The sequence below is a fragment of the Pituophis catenifer genome, unplaced genomic scaffold (genome assembly GCF_029215685.1).
Source record: "Pituophis catenifer annectens isolate HBS135680 unplaced genomic scaffold, rPitCat1.0.hap2 SCAF_1, whole genome shotgun sequence".
NCBI lineage: Eukaryota > Metazoa > Chordata > Lepidosauria > Squamata > Colubridae > Pituophis > Pituophis catenifer.
This window is the reverse complement of record NW_027256881.1, coordinates 90,910,254-90,927,543: the sequence shown is the minus strand read 5'-3', so window position 1 is coordinate 90,927,543 and position 17,290 is coordinate 90,910,254. Positions and strand designations below refer to the sequence as shown.

The window sequence follows — 17,290 nt, the reverse complement described above, 5'->3', positions numbered from 1 at the left end:
ATATTTAATGTGTGTTTTATAGTGTAACTATTATTGATTTATTCAAAATCAGTATATAATATTCCGAGAATTTTTCATCTATCAATTTCTAAACTGCCTCAACCACTGAAGAAAGTTTGGGCTTACAATGTAAGCCTTATATGTTAAGATTTAAACAGCTACAGAAGTAATGAAATACAAAAACTGATAGTAATAGACGTCCCCACATCCTGGAAAATTCAGCAATTGAAAACTATTGTTAACAATAAACAATAAACTGCCAGTGAGTAAATCAATGAACCCTTCTTATCTCTATTAGAAGAGTCATACTTCCACGGTTTTAAACATCTCAACAGCACCGGGGTCATACGAAGCTCAGGGGAAATGATATTTCACAAGATAATACAGCTACATAGAAGACATGGAGTAGCCCCACAGTGAGAGGGGTGGCAAATAAATTTAACAAAATAAATAAATATTGCCTAGGTCTCACAAAATCACAATGCTTTATAATTGGGATATGAAATGTGCCAACTCTTACAGATTTTATTGAACAGGAAGAGATGACAAGAGAAAGACTGCCCTGCAGATAACCAAGTCCTAGGCGAATCAGTGCTCAATAAGAGACAATATGTTGAACTGCACCCAGAAAACGGCTAGTGTCTTCTGTAGCTTGTAGAGTAGAAATGTTACATGGACAAAAAAGGAACATCCATAACTACTTGTGTAGCCACATTCCAGTTATGGTATCTGAGTAGTCTCCAGGGGAAGCACCATATAGAACATTTCACAGGATTCGAGGATGAAGTGATTACGGTATGAGTGACTGTGAGAATGGCCTGCCAAGGATACAATTGTCACACAAGATAAGTTTGTTCAAAGGCCTTCCTGACCATTACTGTCATTTGCTCTCTGAGCTAGGATCTGAGAATCCAGGAGGCCTCCGAGAAAGATCACAATTTAAATTGAATTACATCTTTTTTTTTAATTTTCCTTTATGTTAATTTTTTCATTCATTAAAAAAAATGTCCAATTTCCATATACTTCAATACTTATCAATGGTAGGCTCTGAGTATTCAAAATAGTTATCTTTCATTTTGCAAAAGTAAAAGATTTCTATTTGCTATACAATTATAAAATGTTCCTGAAACTAATAAGATAATAGTCAGACAACTGACTATATTGTTCAAATTCTCTCTGTGTAATTTTTGGGAGACACACAGTTTTTTGAAATAAGTCATAGACTGATGAGGCTATTTTAAGTTTTAAACTTATATGCAGGCAGAGGTATCTATAGGATCTAATACTTCCATCATTTTGACTTATTTAAGATGTTCATGTTTATGAAAGCAGTGTTGTGCTGATGCTTTTTTATTATCCCCTCCTTTCCAGTGTGATTTAGATATGAATAAGGAATAATTTTTATCTTGGATAAGTTGCTGAGCAAGAAAGATGACTTTTCCTCTTTCCCTCAGGATAGGATATGCACATCAAAGATAGAAACAAGGAGATAAATTTGCAAACCAGATGGAACACTCAGAGACTGATGTTCTCTGTGCCTATATTAACTGACAATGTAGAATTATTATCTATATATACAAGCAAACTATTTGCTTTTTTACTGAAGACTATGAAATGAAAATGAGATATCTCTCATATTTTCCTGTCAGTGGCTTTCTCTCTAGCTGAGGATTGCTAGTGAGCTGGCTGTTTGTTCACAAACTCTTTCTCCTTCATAAATCACTGTCTTTTCTGAGCAAGTGAAAGGGCATAAAATGTTTTTAAAAAAGAAAGAAACACAAAGACCTCAAGTGTCTACAACATTTTTTCAAAGATATTAGATTTTATGGTCATAAAAGATAATTTAATTGCTTCTTCAAATATGCAGATAATATGAGAGAATTTCCTTTTAGATTAGATTGCCCTCTACTGTTTTCCTCCTTATAAATTATTTTTCTACAGATACAGTTTTTCCTGTGCTAGTTCATGAAAATAACAGTGCCAGACTTAGCCATGTAAGTGTTTTGATGTTCAGTCTGTCTGTAAATATAGAATGCCAATTAAAATTAAAATAAAAATATATTTAATCCTTTACAAAGCAGAAAATCTAGCTTTCACAATTAATTATTCATGTATAAGATACTTTTTTTCTATGAAAACATTTGATACACAGGTTTTTCTTGCAAATAAATTAAAAATACCTTCTTATTGCCTTCTGAATACTAGTAAAATGCTCATACCGTCTACTTCCTAAGACTGTACAAGCTTAAAGGAATCCAGCCAACATGACAACATGTTATCCCAGGTACTAGGATAGACTCTAGATAGTCACAGGAAAAGTTCAACCTCTTGCAAATTTGAGCCACTTTGTTGACAAAGTACTGTGAAAAACTGTCAAAGCTGCCAAGTGGAAGATAACACTCTCCCAAACTGGGAGATGCCACCCTAAACAAGCCAATCGGGAAACAGCTCATCAACCGCTTCAGTTACTATCACAATGTAGGTCTAAACCTGAACTTGTACTCAGTCAGATTTACTGTCACTTTGTCTCTTGGAGCTCCTTAATAAACCAAGGAGACAGTCAGAATTAATAAGAAAGAGAGGCTACTTAGAAGCAAACTCATTAAAGCTTCCTGTACCCAGTCGTTCATTATAAAAGCAACAGAACTGGCTGCCAAATTGTTGAGATATTCCCTAAGTGTCTTTGGAAATCTCTCTAGATCCACTTGAGACCGTCTATTGTATTAGATTTGTTTGCCCATTGGAGGGCATAGTTAACAGTCAATTTTATTTGAACCAGGAAATCACCTGACTACAGCCAAAGGGTCAAGGTAAATAATATAATTTTTATCCAGATTGTTAATTATCTGATCTTAGATGAACACAAGATCATTTGTATATGCTTTGTATAACACAAGTATATGACCATTTATATACATTGGAGTATTATATTTACATAAGATCTAGTATACAACCATTTACATATATTGGGATGAAGATTACAAGTGGTCACTATTGCATTTACAAATTCCTGAGCCTTCCTGGAAGCCTAGAATAATAGGAGAGCAACACTGGCCCTAAGACTTGATCTATAAACTCAGCAAGAGATCCTACCAAGCAATCTTTGTCTTCTAAGGAAACAAAGAGATAATAAAGTTCTTATATCATTTCTGCAGTCAAAAACTGATGAGAAATGGAATCACATCTTTTGACATATATAGCAATGACAGGGGCAGACTCCTAAACAGAGCATAGTCTAAGCATAAGACTCATCTGTATGATATAAACTACAGGGCTAGAACTGTACAGATCTGATCCTTGCCTCCTTATCTATTGTACAAATCACCACTTAACCAAACTGAACTCCAATACTTCAGGAAAACATGAAGGATATTTCTTATGTCTCATCTTCTGTTAAATGTAATGTATTTCTGTGTAATGAACAACTGGTTCTTTTCTGCAGCCAAAGTTAAAACATGTTCATCTACCAGACCTTATATGCAAGTTCACCCCCATAAGACAAGATTATCAGTGAGTGTTGCATTCTAATTAATTGTTCAAACAATGATGATGTTATTTATTGCAAATGTATTTTTAAAAGAAAAGTGAAAATTGAAGTTCAAATGCTTTAAATCAACATTCTCTCCTTCAGCTGATCATATCCATACAGCATCTAGTCTAGGGATCCCCAACCCCCGGGCCATGGATCAGTATCGGTCTGTGGCTTGTTAGGAACCGGGCTGCACGGATGGAGCTGAGCGGCAAGCAAGTGAGCGAAACTTGATCTGTATTTAGAGCCGCATCACCACCTTAGCTCCACCTCAGATCATCAGGTATTAGATTCTCATAGAACCACAAACCCTACTGTAAACTGCACATGCAAGTGTTTCAGGTTGTGTGCTCCTCCTCCACCCCACTTGATGGAAAAATTGCTCAGTTCAAAATATGACAGCAAGAGATAGCATTATAGTCACCCCCTTTTCTGCTCAGAAATCTGGGCTCCGGACTATAAAAGACTTAAAGTTCAGTAATAAATTTCCATATATTACAAAAGTTCTGTGTCTTTTAGATGTCATTCTTACACATTTAATACATACCTTCTGATCTGTATGGTCTTGGAATAACAAGCCAAAATAGTCCCTTTCCAGTAGGTTAAGATGCTCACATACTTTGTCAAACAACACCTGCCCTTTTGCTTTTTTCTAGGAAAAAATAGGATAAATCAATGAAACATTTATATGCTAAATATGTTTTATTTTAAAACACATCAATACCAAAGAAAACTACTATGTATTTGTTATCAATGGTTTCAATTTGCTGTTTCAGAAAATAAATAAAAAGTGAATAGATGCTTCATACCCAGCACATAGGAAAGCACTAATTAAAACCAATGGAGGGGAGATATTTATTTGGATAACTGAAATTTAAGTAGGACAAATGAAAAATCAGCAGTAATTCTTAAAATCCTGAAATACTGGGGTATATTTAGGAATCATCAATGTCTCTTAAAACCTTTTTTTAAAAAGGAATCAAATATTTGTTTGTCATCTGAGTCTTTGCTGTATCAAATACAGATAGTCCTCAACTTATGACTATCACTTACCAACTGTTCGAAGTTACAACGGGACAACAAAAAGTACTTACAATCCAGATTTCTGAGTACTGCACACCTCCATGGTCATGAGACAGCATTTCAGGGACTTTTGCTACATACTCAGCCTTGAATTATCTGATATCTTGGTAAATAGCACAAGCCTCATTATTTTTGCTCTTTGCTTTAAACATTAGACTTATGAAAGTCTAATGGTTTTGATTTAAATATTTAAAACAACTGTTAGCCATCAATGTACTGTTGTCTAATGTTAGATTTGTAATGAAGAAATATAACACTTAAGTGATTTATAGAATCTTATTTCAGTTCATTCGTTTTCTTTTTCTTTTTGCGTTAAATATAACCTTCAGATGCACTTACAACCACATAGCCTCAATAAAACTTGAATCAATTAGAAGATAATAAAAGTTAATAGAATGATTCAGAGTGGCTAAATGAAACATGAAAGAACCAACATTTTTCAAGTCACTTTAACAAAGATACTCCCCCAACTACATAAAAATAAAAAGAATAAATAAAATGTTAACATTTTAAAGAATATAGGATATAAGATACTGATAAAATAAATTATCAGAAATAACTGCTTTGATTGATATGAATTTTGATATTTCCATGTGACACAGAATGTCAGAGAAAACTATTACTATTTTAAATAATTTGGGGCAGCAAAAATACACAACAAGCAGATAGATAACATGTCAAAAGGTTTGTTGAAAGGTTTGTTCTTTTTTCTGCATCAAATATTGTATATAATTTTATTAATAGTAAATTAATAATCAGTACTATTAAATAGTAACATTTATTAATTATTAATATTAATGAGATGCAGCACGATATAAATATAAACATCCAAAGGAGAAAATTTGGGGCATTCAAAGTACTGTAGTTTGATTTGAATTAATAAATGAGAACAGACAACTTGCCTTTCTGGCTTTTCAAGATTTGTTGAAACATTGAAATAGTGTCTGCTACTGGCAGAATTCAAGAGGTGCAGTATGGTGCCTTTCTTTTTCAAGCAAGTCCTACATCCCTATTTGGCTATTTATGGCATTTAAAAAGCCATAATGTGACATTTCTGAGACCTGGCAACTGAAAGGCATTTTTGCAATTGCTTATCACGCAGATTTTAGTAGACGCCACTGCAATTCCAGAGAAGTCCCTTCGAGTGCCTATGTGTAGGCTCTTGCAACACTAAAGTTATTGTGCCTGACAGTCAGAGACAGAAAGCTCTAAACTGAACGAATTATCTATGCTGTTGAGCTATGTGCTACACAGTAGTTGTGAGAAACACTGTACAAATACAAAGGACAAGGGAAAAAAGGTATGCAATAAAACTACCAAGCTCAATAAAAGCATTGTTTGTTGTCCAAAAGAAATCAAAGCACATTCATACCGAACTGAACTGCTCAATTTATATTCAGCATTTACAATTTTAACTGGATCATTCAGTTTTATCTCATCAGCTGAAACACAAGGAATAATGCAAATAAACCCCCCTGCACCGCAAAACTATTTCTAATAATATACTCAGGTACAATGTGTGTGTGTGGTTTTTTTAACTTGTATTTACTGCTCAAGAGATTTTACCTGTCACCTTAAGCAGGACTTTAAAATGTAATAACAAATAAATCCAAGAAATTAAATAACCTAGTCCAAATTGGGTTAAATATGTAGAAAGTTCCAGTTTAGACTTGTATTGAAAAAAGGTCATCTATGTGCCAAACATATTAAATTGAAATAAGTTTTCTTTCTTATGTAAAAAAAACTTGAAAAAGGATTAGAAAGGAGTGAAATATTTTTGGCTATAAAGTTAGCTATCACACAATCACATAAGTCATGTACTGTTGTTGTTGTTGTTATTATTATGATACTTCCTACTGAATTTACAGCTGCTAAATCTTCAGTGTCCAGAAGATAATCATAGAGTACATAACCAGTTAAATCTTGTATTCTTATTTTGTGATCCTGGTGCTACATTTTTGCCTTCCAAATACTATTTAAGATTCTAGTAAGTAAAACCCTGGATATTTTCCATTTCACTATAAATACAATTTTGCCAAATGACTCTCAGCAATTATAAAATCCAATTTGCCACCCAATTTTACTTAATATGATTACTCAAACTTAGGTTTCAAAAACATCATTTTACTTGGCAGGTTACCATTCAAAAACTCTCCTATATAAGCAAAAATTCTATAAAGTACATGCATTGTATGACCATTATAATCTTGGGTAGTATTTAGTTAACAGTATTTTGTTGAAAGTACATTAAAAAATGTTACTTTTGTTGAAGATTTTGTTAGAACAATCCAAAGAAAATGTACTCATGCTGAGAAAATATTGATCTTAAATCTATCATCTAAAAACTGATTTATAGCAAAATATTTAAATAAATAAATTCTCTTTAATCGGACCAATGAGCCATCATGGACTAGTATCATGGACTAGCAAAATGACAATGTTTAGCAGAAAAGTAGCATAAACTGAATTCTAACTGCTGGAAGCTTCTCAGTCGTATTTTGTATTAAAAGATCAATGTGAAAAACTCTGTCAGAAGGGATGTTTTACATATAGCTTTAGTCTATCTCAAGTTTAAAATGAAAATAAAGCAAGTATGTTATTTCATTTTACATTATTATAGCTATGTTTCTAAATTTAACACTATATATTCATCATTGCCAAATCTTTTTTACAGAAAGCTCAGTTTGAGACAAGAAAAATACTTGGAATAATTTAAATAGAGTTTATAAGTTTTAAACTATAAATAAAAAAAATTATTTTAGCATTTTGCTGGAACACAATAAGATTGACTGAACAACCTTCATGTTTAAAAACATACTTGATAGAGCTTATTATGGCCAGGAAATCACTGGCAAATTGTAAGACATATGGTACTTGAGCATTTAATTTTTTATAAGATAGCAAGTGCAGTCTTGCACTTCAATCAAGCAAACTACAAAATCCTTGAAACAGTTATGTCATGCCCAATATACTTCAGTTGTTCAGACGTGCATAAAATATAGCCATGCAGTCATATTTAAATGTCCTTGTCATAACATTTTAATTAGAACAGAATGCCCTGTGTAGAATGCTCTAATGAAAATTGTATTTGCTTTGGAAAGAGTTTTTACAATACGTTGGTTGCCTAGATCTCATTATGGCATTTTTTAGACTTGATAAATAGTTATATGATTGGGTGCCTAAAATGAACTATAATAAAGCTTGTACATAATCTCAAACATATATTTAGATATTTTAATTTAATGAATAAAAGATGCAGTTACTGGATTTAGTATTTTCTACTTATTAACAAATACCATACCCTGTGTTCTACTAAATTGCAAATAACCAAAAATATAGAGCAATGAAAATATTAAACGTTAACCTCTTTCATAAGACTGAAAGTAATTCCTCTTTCATAAGACTGAAAGTTATTCATCTATAAGAAGGAAGCAGGAGAGAAAGCCGGAAATAGTCTGAAACATATTTGTGAAGGTGCAGCATTCTTGTATTTATATATCGATATAATAAATATATAGATATATAGATATGTCATATATATGACTTGGCTGCAACTCTTCTTTTTAACATTCAAATATTTCATAGCAGTCAGAGATAAAATAAGTTCCTTAATTTGGACAAATATACCTACAACATATCCATAAAGGAAAAGTGATAGAGATAAACACAATAGGTTACATAGATTTGTCAGACAAGTCATAAATGTCAAGTGTCAATGTTAACATTTTACAAGAAGGTTATTCTAGTGTTGAAATGTGGCCTAATTCAACCATTTGAGCTGCATCTGCTGCCTTATTAATTTTGGTTAATAAACTTTGGTTAAAGTTTGGTTTTAAACTTTAAAAAGAAACATCTTATGTCTTGCGTAGCAAGACAAATATAGATTTTTTTTCATTTTTATAAAGAACATTTTGATCGCAACATCTGTGGTTGATCTGCCATTTTTTAAAGAATATTGTAACATTTTCACTTCTTTTTCCTTGGTTTAAAGTGACATATATATTGGTTTCTTCAAATAAATCAGCACATTTTCCATAGTTTGTCCTTGTCCTTTATGTATAGTGAGAGCAAAGCATGACTGTATTGATAAATACAATTATTGGAATCATGACAATGTTATTACTTGATGACATATTTTGTGAGATGGGCGGCATATTTATTATTTAATTTATTTAAAAATATGACACCAAGATGACAATTGAACATCTTCAATAGCTGTGCATTATCAGGTACCACCCATTGAAAAGTTATAGTTCAACTCTATCCTGCTTCAGATCCTTCATATTCTCCCATTTCTGAAGACCATCTCCTGCAGCGAGGATACAAATTTTATGCTCATTGAATGGCTTTGGGTATCTCCTACTGCATGTACCCTTTTTCTAAACAGAGTTTCTACTGCAATATGTCCTTCAATACCAATTTATGCAGCTCTGTATCTTCATTTGAGTCTGGTATTTTGGCTTGCACAAATGTTATCATAATCTTGGGGTCTTGGCTTGGATGCTTCATCAGGCCAGTGTAGAGTACAAATGAGACAGATCTTGTTTTTCGTATTCCAAACTTAGCATGTCCTAAGGATCCATAAAGCAAATTTAAATAAATGTAATTTGCTGGTTGGGATCTGGCATTAAATGCCTGATTGAATTATGGATTTGCCCTTGAAAAGACCCAGAAGGATTCCATTCATTCCACATTGTAAGGATTTTTTATGGCACCAAACAATGTCATTTGGAAAAGGCAGTTGTACTGTCTGATGTCCTTCCAGACTTTGCTATATAAACTGAGGAGTTCATTAGGTAGAGGTTACAAATTGCCCCATCCTGACCTTTTCTTTCATATAGCAAAAATGGGTTTCTCCAGTAAACAAGAACATATGACAAGAGCATACTCTGGCCATGGCATCAATATCAGCGGAAATAATACAATGTGCAAGTTGTGCATTTTGCCTTGTTCTTTTTCTGTTGAGATTTTTGTTGTTGGTAGTTGTCCTGAATGGAGAGATCCAGTAATGGCCTCTTGAGAAGGGAATATACTATCAACTATTCCAAGGCTGGAGGAATTACACCCTACCTCAAAAACGATAATAACACTGCATGAAATTATCCGCTGGTCATCTCCCAAGCCACCCTGATAACTCAGGAGAGCCCAGAATTTAACAATCATGTGGTTGAACTAGCAGATTAAAGAACCTTATCCATGTGCTCAGTGTTACAAAACTGAATTCAGTCCAGATGACTTTACAAATTTGTGCTATGGGCAACTCAACTTGTGGCTTGGACTGCCAAGTCAAATTCCAAATCCAAGTGACTACCAAAAAGCATTAATACTCCTCACTGTGGTCCCGTAGATGGTTCTGTGGCAGAAAAAAATGCTGATTTAACATGTACAACAATTTTAGTATTAGAAGTTGAAGAGTTCTACATGGGCATGTGAATGTTCCCAACACAAAGAATATGGCTTGACTGATGATTAGTGAAGCAGGTTTTATAAGTATAGCAGAAAAGAGATTTCTTTACAATTTAGGGACAGGAAAGTCATATTAGTAGGTGAATTTTTTAAAAAAGCAAATTTTTTTAAAAAGCAAATGTTCTGTATCTATGTACCAGGGAAGGAAAGGCAGAAGGAACTAAATACAGATTAACAATCTTTTAGACAAAAAAATTTCTAAAATGATGGACACAGATCTAAAGTAATCCTTCTATCCAGACCCAACTGCCTCATTATGATCAGTAGATCATGAAGTGTTAAAGAGCCGGTGCCATTGGATTTGGACCTCCCACAAATACATCCTGGCACTACTGATTCATGAGTCAATTCAGTATCCAATTCTTTCCCAAAGCCCTGCAGAACAGCCAAAGGAAGAAAGAGGTAAAATTTTCATAAAGGGTATCATAATAGGAAGCCCACCCTTGGGATCCCTGATGACATTACCGGGATGGGGGGGAGGTACACAACGCATGGCAAATAATCCCTTCTTGATATTAATAGATGAGCAAATTTCCCTCCTTCTCTGCACACAGCTTTCCTTTCAGAATCTAAACTAATCCTACTCTCGGCTCTTATCAGCAAAATTAGTACAAATTTTGTTTTTTGTTTTTTTTAGTTAGCAAAACAGTGTGGTAGAAAACAGATATGTCACATAATGTACAATTGGAAGCACTTAAAGTTTCTAAACAGGGTGGATTTGATTTAAATCAAGGCAATTTAAATCATGACTTAAATCACTAGTAAAATGGCTTGATTTCAAACAACTCGCTTTAAATTATAATTTTTAAAAAGCAACTGTCATCTCTGTCCCACAGGGCTCCTCCTCTGACCCGCTGTTGACTCACTGACAGTCCCAATATTGTAGAATATACAGGCTCACGCTACATAACTGAGTTCCATTTCATGCTGAATGAAGTAAATTATTAATGTATCTTAAATAGAAAACTATCTTTAGATAGATTTTTACTCCAAAAGAATTTTATTAAAATAAAAAAATCTGATTTAAATTTTTAAAAAATCCAATTTTTTGATTCTTTAAAAAAAATCAATTTTTATCCACCTTATTTCTAAATATATTGATGTGTTCATCAACGATTAAAATGAATAATACAAAAAGTAACTTTGCCCACTTTGTTCAACTGTACATAGAATGTCAGATAAATTCCACAGCGTAGTATTCCTGCTGATTACTAGATCCTCAGTAATTTTCTGATTATTTAGGGATCAAGGAAAGGCTGCCTTGATATCAGTTAAATCCAGTGAGCAAGCATTGTCTTCCTGACGGAAGATGGCCCAAACTACACCTATTGCAAGTTGAAACAACCCACAGTAAATCGTTTGCAATGCTTAGAATCTTATAGAACTGACATTAATCTCTATGAATAATTTAAAAAATTCTGTCCTCTTCTATAACAATTGTTCACATACCCAATGCCATCAGGAATTGTGATCCCTGCATAAGTTTCTGCAATTCTAACATGCAAGGAAAAGCAAAATGTATTTAATAAGGGCTGTGAAACAGTCATTGGTAAGGCTTTCTTGTGAATTTCAGATGGCTGGTAAAAATGTTCCTCTATAGGAAATAAAAAAACTATTACTGCTGACATGAGATTCATTATAAACCTTTATTCTGATTTTAGTAAATTAATAAATTCAGGTACATACCTATGTCTCAAAAACCTGTTTTATAAATTACATACGAGCATCTTCTACAAAAATGCATGTCAAACTCAAATGAAAGAACTGATTATTAATCAGTTGTACAATATAATAAACATTTGAATTTCAAAGATAATTGCTATTCTTCTCCAAAAGTATATAGTTTAACATTCAAAACAGATTCAGTGCCAAAGAAATTGAAGGTAGCTGGTATAATACCAGGTTTCAAAGAGACCTAGCAAGATCTGGAAAGGAAATTATAGTCCTGCCACTTTAACATCTGCTTTATGCCACTTGACAGAAGTGGTAATCAAAGAAAAAATAAATAGGTTCATAGAATAAGTTTAGTTGAAGAAAAATCAGCATAAACAAATCCTAATTCACCAACCTTTCAGAGTTTTCTAAGAAAACAATAGGACCTGGATGGAGGTGACCCTGCTGTTACGGTATACTTGGATTTTCAAATGTGTTTAACAAAGTTCTTCATCATAAGATAAGAAGAAATGCTTTTTATGGATTGCTAATTGGATAAAAATACAAAACAGCGACTAAATGGGTAACTTTTTAATAGAAGGACATAAGAATATTCTTGGAGCCAGTGATTTTTAAGATTTTGGCTTATGAATAAATGACAAATGGGATATTTATCATGGGTTAAATGCTACTGACTTCTGGATAATATTAAGCAGTCTGGCATCATAAGAACCAAATGACTATGAAGAAAGTCCTAAAGATTCTTTTCTTGATTTGGTAAATGTTTACCAAATGACAAGTACAGTTTAAGTAAACAAAGTGATGCACACTAGGGCAAAAACCCTAAATTCATACATGAGGACTGAACTGTTTGTAAGTAATCAGAAAAAATGCTTTTGGGGATATAGTGGATGGCTAAATTAATATTGTTGACAACTATTACAAAAAAAAAATTCCATGCTATGGATCATTAGAAAAAAAAACCCACAGAAAATTAAAATTCTAACACTGAAATGATTTTATATAAATCTATTTTGCATTGGGATGCTGTATATTATTAACATATAACACATTACATGTTTTAGTCCTCATTTCTATAAAAGTATTGCACTTACTTCCTCTTAGAGAAAAAAATAAATAAAGCTCACCAGCTTACCTCAAGGTCACAACTGTATTCTGTGCCATCCAAAAGCACTACTTTAGCCTGTACTATCCTGATCTTCTTAGGAGTTTTTTGAAGCATTCTTTCTATTTTGATTTCACTGGTTTGCACCTCTTTTGTCTCTCTTTTCCGATCTTCTGTGTTTTCAGTAGCTTCAGAAACAATTTCTTTGTCTTCTTTATCAGACTGTGCAAGGAAATGTATATTACCATACAATAATATTATAGTTACAGAATTTAAATTTAATCAAACACACACACACACACACACACACACACACACACACACACACACACTTCAAATTACAATAGCAGATAATCATTAAGATATACATATATCTGTTTTCTCTATCATTTTGCTCAGAGAAAATACAAATTGTCTACAGAAAAAACTTGCAAGAGGCATCAAGCATGCGTCACTAACGATAAAACAATTTTTTTTCATATTTCAGGCAAGTAAAAAAAAAATAGACAGAATCAGGACAGATATTCTGAGATGCTATTGCATTAAAGGAGAGGAGAGTGGCCACAAAAAACCTAAAGATATGATAAAATGGTGCCTCGACTTCTTTTTAAAGTTCAGTTAGGTCTCAATATTCTGAAATACAAATGTGTCTCACTAGTGCACATACAGTCCAGATTGAGAGTTCTGAAACAGCTTCCATTGAAAATGGGGCTGCTGTGGCTTGAGACAAGCATGTGACTTTCCATGTTCATATACTGGCTAAAATCAATTTTTTATCCGTCAGCCTCGCTCTTTCTTTAACAATGATTTACAATCAACTTAGAAAAAAACCTCATAACAAAGAAACCATATGACAGTATGTTTTAATCTATGCTGTATGAGATCTACGGAGTCCTTAAATAACTCAGACATGGAACTGCAATTCAACCTAGCAACTATCCCTTTAGACTACCAATCTTAGAGAACAAATCTCTAGGACACTTAGTTAACCTGTTATGTTGAGACTTTGGCTTACCCGACTATAAGAAAAAGAATTATTTCTTTTGTTGGAGGGCAAACAGAAGCAAAGGTATTACAAGTGGAAACACACACTTAAGTTTGTTCATCTGAAAATAATATCTAGTTACAAGTCTAGTTTAATTTTGTCTTTCCTCATCATTTCTACATCTTTGCCAGAATCCGAATCATTGAATACTCTATGCAAACAAGTAAATACATTTCCTTCTTTAAGAATAAAAAAAACTTATCTATACAGCTAGCCTATTCTGCTTCAAGCAGCAACTACCTGTAGGCTTCCCAGCAGTCACAAATGTGTTATGAATGCAAAAGACTTTACAATAAAGGGAGCCACAAATGTTGCTACCTATCATACATATTGCATCATTTAAGCAAGTTACTTAACATCTGTTTTCATATGTTTGAAAAATAAATTATATAAATTAGGAAGACCTGAACCGGGCAAAATTGGCTGTGGAGGGAGGGGGAGGACCTGAGCAAAAAGAATTACAAGGAGAAAAAGCAAGGATGATGCAACCTGAATATGTTTTTCATTGTTGTAACTGGCTTGCAGATTAAAGGTTGTGGAAAACTGAATCATATTAATACAATACTATGAGAAAGAATCCCTAGTGCCGTGTAATAGGGTGAGCTCCCATTACTTGTCCCTGCTTCTGCCAACCTAGCAGTTCGAAAGCACATACAAAATGCAAGTAGAAAAATAGGGACCACCTTTGGTGGGAAGGTAATAGTGTTCCATGCGCCTTTGGCGTTTAGTCATGCCGGCCACATGACCATGGAGACGTCTTCGGACAGCACTGGCTCTTTGGCTTTGAAATGGAGATGAGCACTGCCCCCTAGAGTTGGGAACGACTAACACATATGTGCAAGGGGAACCTTTACCTTTTTATGAGAAAGAAACTGATTGAAAAATGAAACGATCTTCATCTGGTTTGAAATTAAAAAATGTACCCAAAGTTACAGTGTTTGAAAACAAAACAAAACTGAAAAGCATTTTACTTACCTACCCAAATCCTGGAGAAAATTTACCTACATTGTCTCTAAGAATGACACCAACTGGTCATTGAAAGAAGCAGTCATTAAGCAATATGTCACATGACCACTTCACTCAGTGGCCAAAAATTTCATCATATTCAGTTGAAGTTATTAAGCAATTTTGTGGGTTTTTAAGCAGAAAAAGTCTCAGATAAGAAGCATGGATTGCCTCTCATTTCTGGGGAATGGTTGAAAAAGGCCCATCCCGAAATCCAAGGAGGATTTTGGCACAGAACATCTGCAGTATGCGACATTTACAGCCAGCTGCTAGAAACAAGAGGGAGTCCTTTTGTCTTGGGGCTGGCTGAGAAAGATCTATCCTGAAATCCAAGCAGGATTTTGGCATGCCTCGTGCTGCAAACACTCTGTGCCAAAATCCTTGGATTTCAGGACAGACCTTTTTCAGACAGCTTTCAGAAACCAATGGAGACCTGTTATCAACCTACATAACAACCCACAACTTTGCACAATATTACTTGTCTTACTGTTTCTTATTTAAAAGTAAAGCTTTCCCCTGTACCGTCATGCCTCATGCTAGGGGGCAGTGCTCATCTCTATTTCCTAGTCAAGGCAGCCAGCATTGTCTGAAGACATTGCCAGGGTCATGTGGCCAGCATGACTATATGCCGAAGGTGCATGCAACACAGTGCTCGGGTCTTGAACCGGGGCTGTCAGCTTTCCAGCTAACAAGCTCAGTATCTTTAACTGCTGAGCCCTTACAATCCCTTAGTTTCTTATTTAATCATCAGCAAACAAGAAAAATCTGTATTCTAGTTTATAAAGATTAGGTAAATTTCAAGGCCTTTTAAAATAGTACAATAGCTAGATTTTGCTGAATCTGAAGTAACAAAATTATAATATTTGGTTAGGTAGAAATGAACAGTATGATTCACTGCCAAATCAAAATACACCTCAGAATGAATGGTATTAACTCATATTAACAAAAGAAAATGTAACATAACAGTAGCCACAACAATGCTGAGGCCACTAAAGTGTGATTCCTAAAGTTTGTTTTGTTTTTCTTTCTAGGATGTACCTGTGACTCAACATGTTTTTCTTCTTTATCACTACCCACTTCAGCTTCTTGAAGATTCTCAGAAATGTCCTCTAATTTTCCTTTAGATTGAGCTTCTTCTTCTGAAAGATGACCTTCTCCTTCCTCCACTGCTGTCTCTTCTTCTGATGCTAGATGCTCTCTTTTCTTAGTTTCATCTTTGGGTTCTGATATGCTGTATGATTTTTGTTTCTTAAGCCAGGGAGGGATAAAACGAGAAATGCCCTTTCCTCCTGAGCTTTTAGGGCTCTTTTGGGTAGCTGCAGTTGGAAGGACAGGAGAACCTTCTTCTATTTGTTTCTGATCTTCTTGACTTTCTGGTGCATCCCCAGCATTTTCACTTCCTGTGTTAGTCCTCAGATTCTCTGATTCTTTTACTTCACTATCTGAACCACCTTCAGTCGTCATTATCACTGGTTGCCCTACAAAGATACAATATAATTTTTTTGTTTAGAACATTTTTTAAACATATGAATTTTTGGTAATTCCAATCAATTGATATAGGCCTCTAGATAAAGTACAATATCAAAAGCTCAATTTTGGGTTACTGAATCGTTTTGGTAAAAATGCAAAAAATATGCTGCAAAGTACTAGCATGATGTATAGGTAATGAAAGTTGATAATAATGCAGAAAGTAGCTAACATGTACACATGTATTATATATTTCACATTTTAAAAGATTAATATCAAATATGTGTCATCAGATGCACCAGTTTTTTAATCCCTACAAATATAATTAGAAGCTGTTTATATGCATTTCCTCAAATACTGTTTAAGTAACATATTTCATTCTTCCACCTGGAACATCATCCTTACTAGGAAAAATGTTAACTGAACTCAGTGGGACTCATTTCCAAGTAGACATGTGTAGAATTATACTAGCAGTGAAGTCTAAAAGGCATTTACTGTGGGTCATTTTCACTTTCAATTTTATTGCAGTTAATACTGGAAATTACAAAATGACACAAAATATTAAAATATTGGAAATATTAAAGGGGATCCTTAAAGAATGGAACCATAAATTAGTAATCACAATATCAACTTTGTCAGTAATGGGGTCTACTTCTATGGACAGACCACATTTAAAGGATGTTAATGAAGGAATGACAGACGTGGAATAAAATAAGATGCATTTACCATTTCTTAGAAATTCACTACATTTTAGTAAAAATGTTGATGTATCACTATACCATTTTTTGCAACTCTGAACTACAGAGTATATCATTTCAAAGTGAATAGAATAGAATAGAATAGAATAGAATAGAATAGAATAGAATAGAATAGAATAGAATAGAATAGAATAGAATAGAATAGAACAGAACAGAAC

The 17,290-nt window shown here is 33.7% G+C and overlaps 1 protein-coding gene across 4 annotated transcripts in view; it reads right to left on the bottom strand.

Moving 5' to 3' along the window:
• EPB41L2 (erythrocyte membrane protein band 4.1 like 2) overlaps positions 1–17,290 on the bottom strand; it is a 92,884-nt gene that overhangs the window by 40,993 nt on the left and 34,601 nt on the right. For all 4 annotated transcript variants that reach the window (XM_070932716.1, XM_070932717.1, XM_070932718.1 and 1 more), the window contains exons 2-4: positions 15,946–16,385; positions 12,888–13,079; positions 4,077–4,181 (exon numbers count right to left, since the gene is read on the bottom strand). In XM_070932716.1, coding sequence (XP_070788817.1) covers positions 4,077–4,181; positions 12,888–13,079; positions 15,946–16,371 — 723 coding nt within the window. In that variant the 5' untranslated portion in view covers positions 16,372–16,385. The remainder of the gene's footprint in view (positions 1–4,076; positions 4,182–12,887; positions 13,080–15,945; positions 16,386–17,290) is intronic.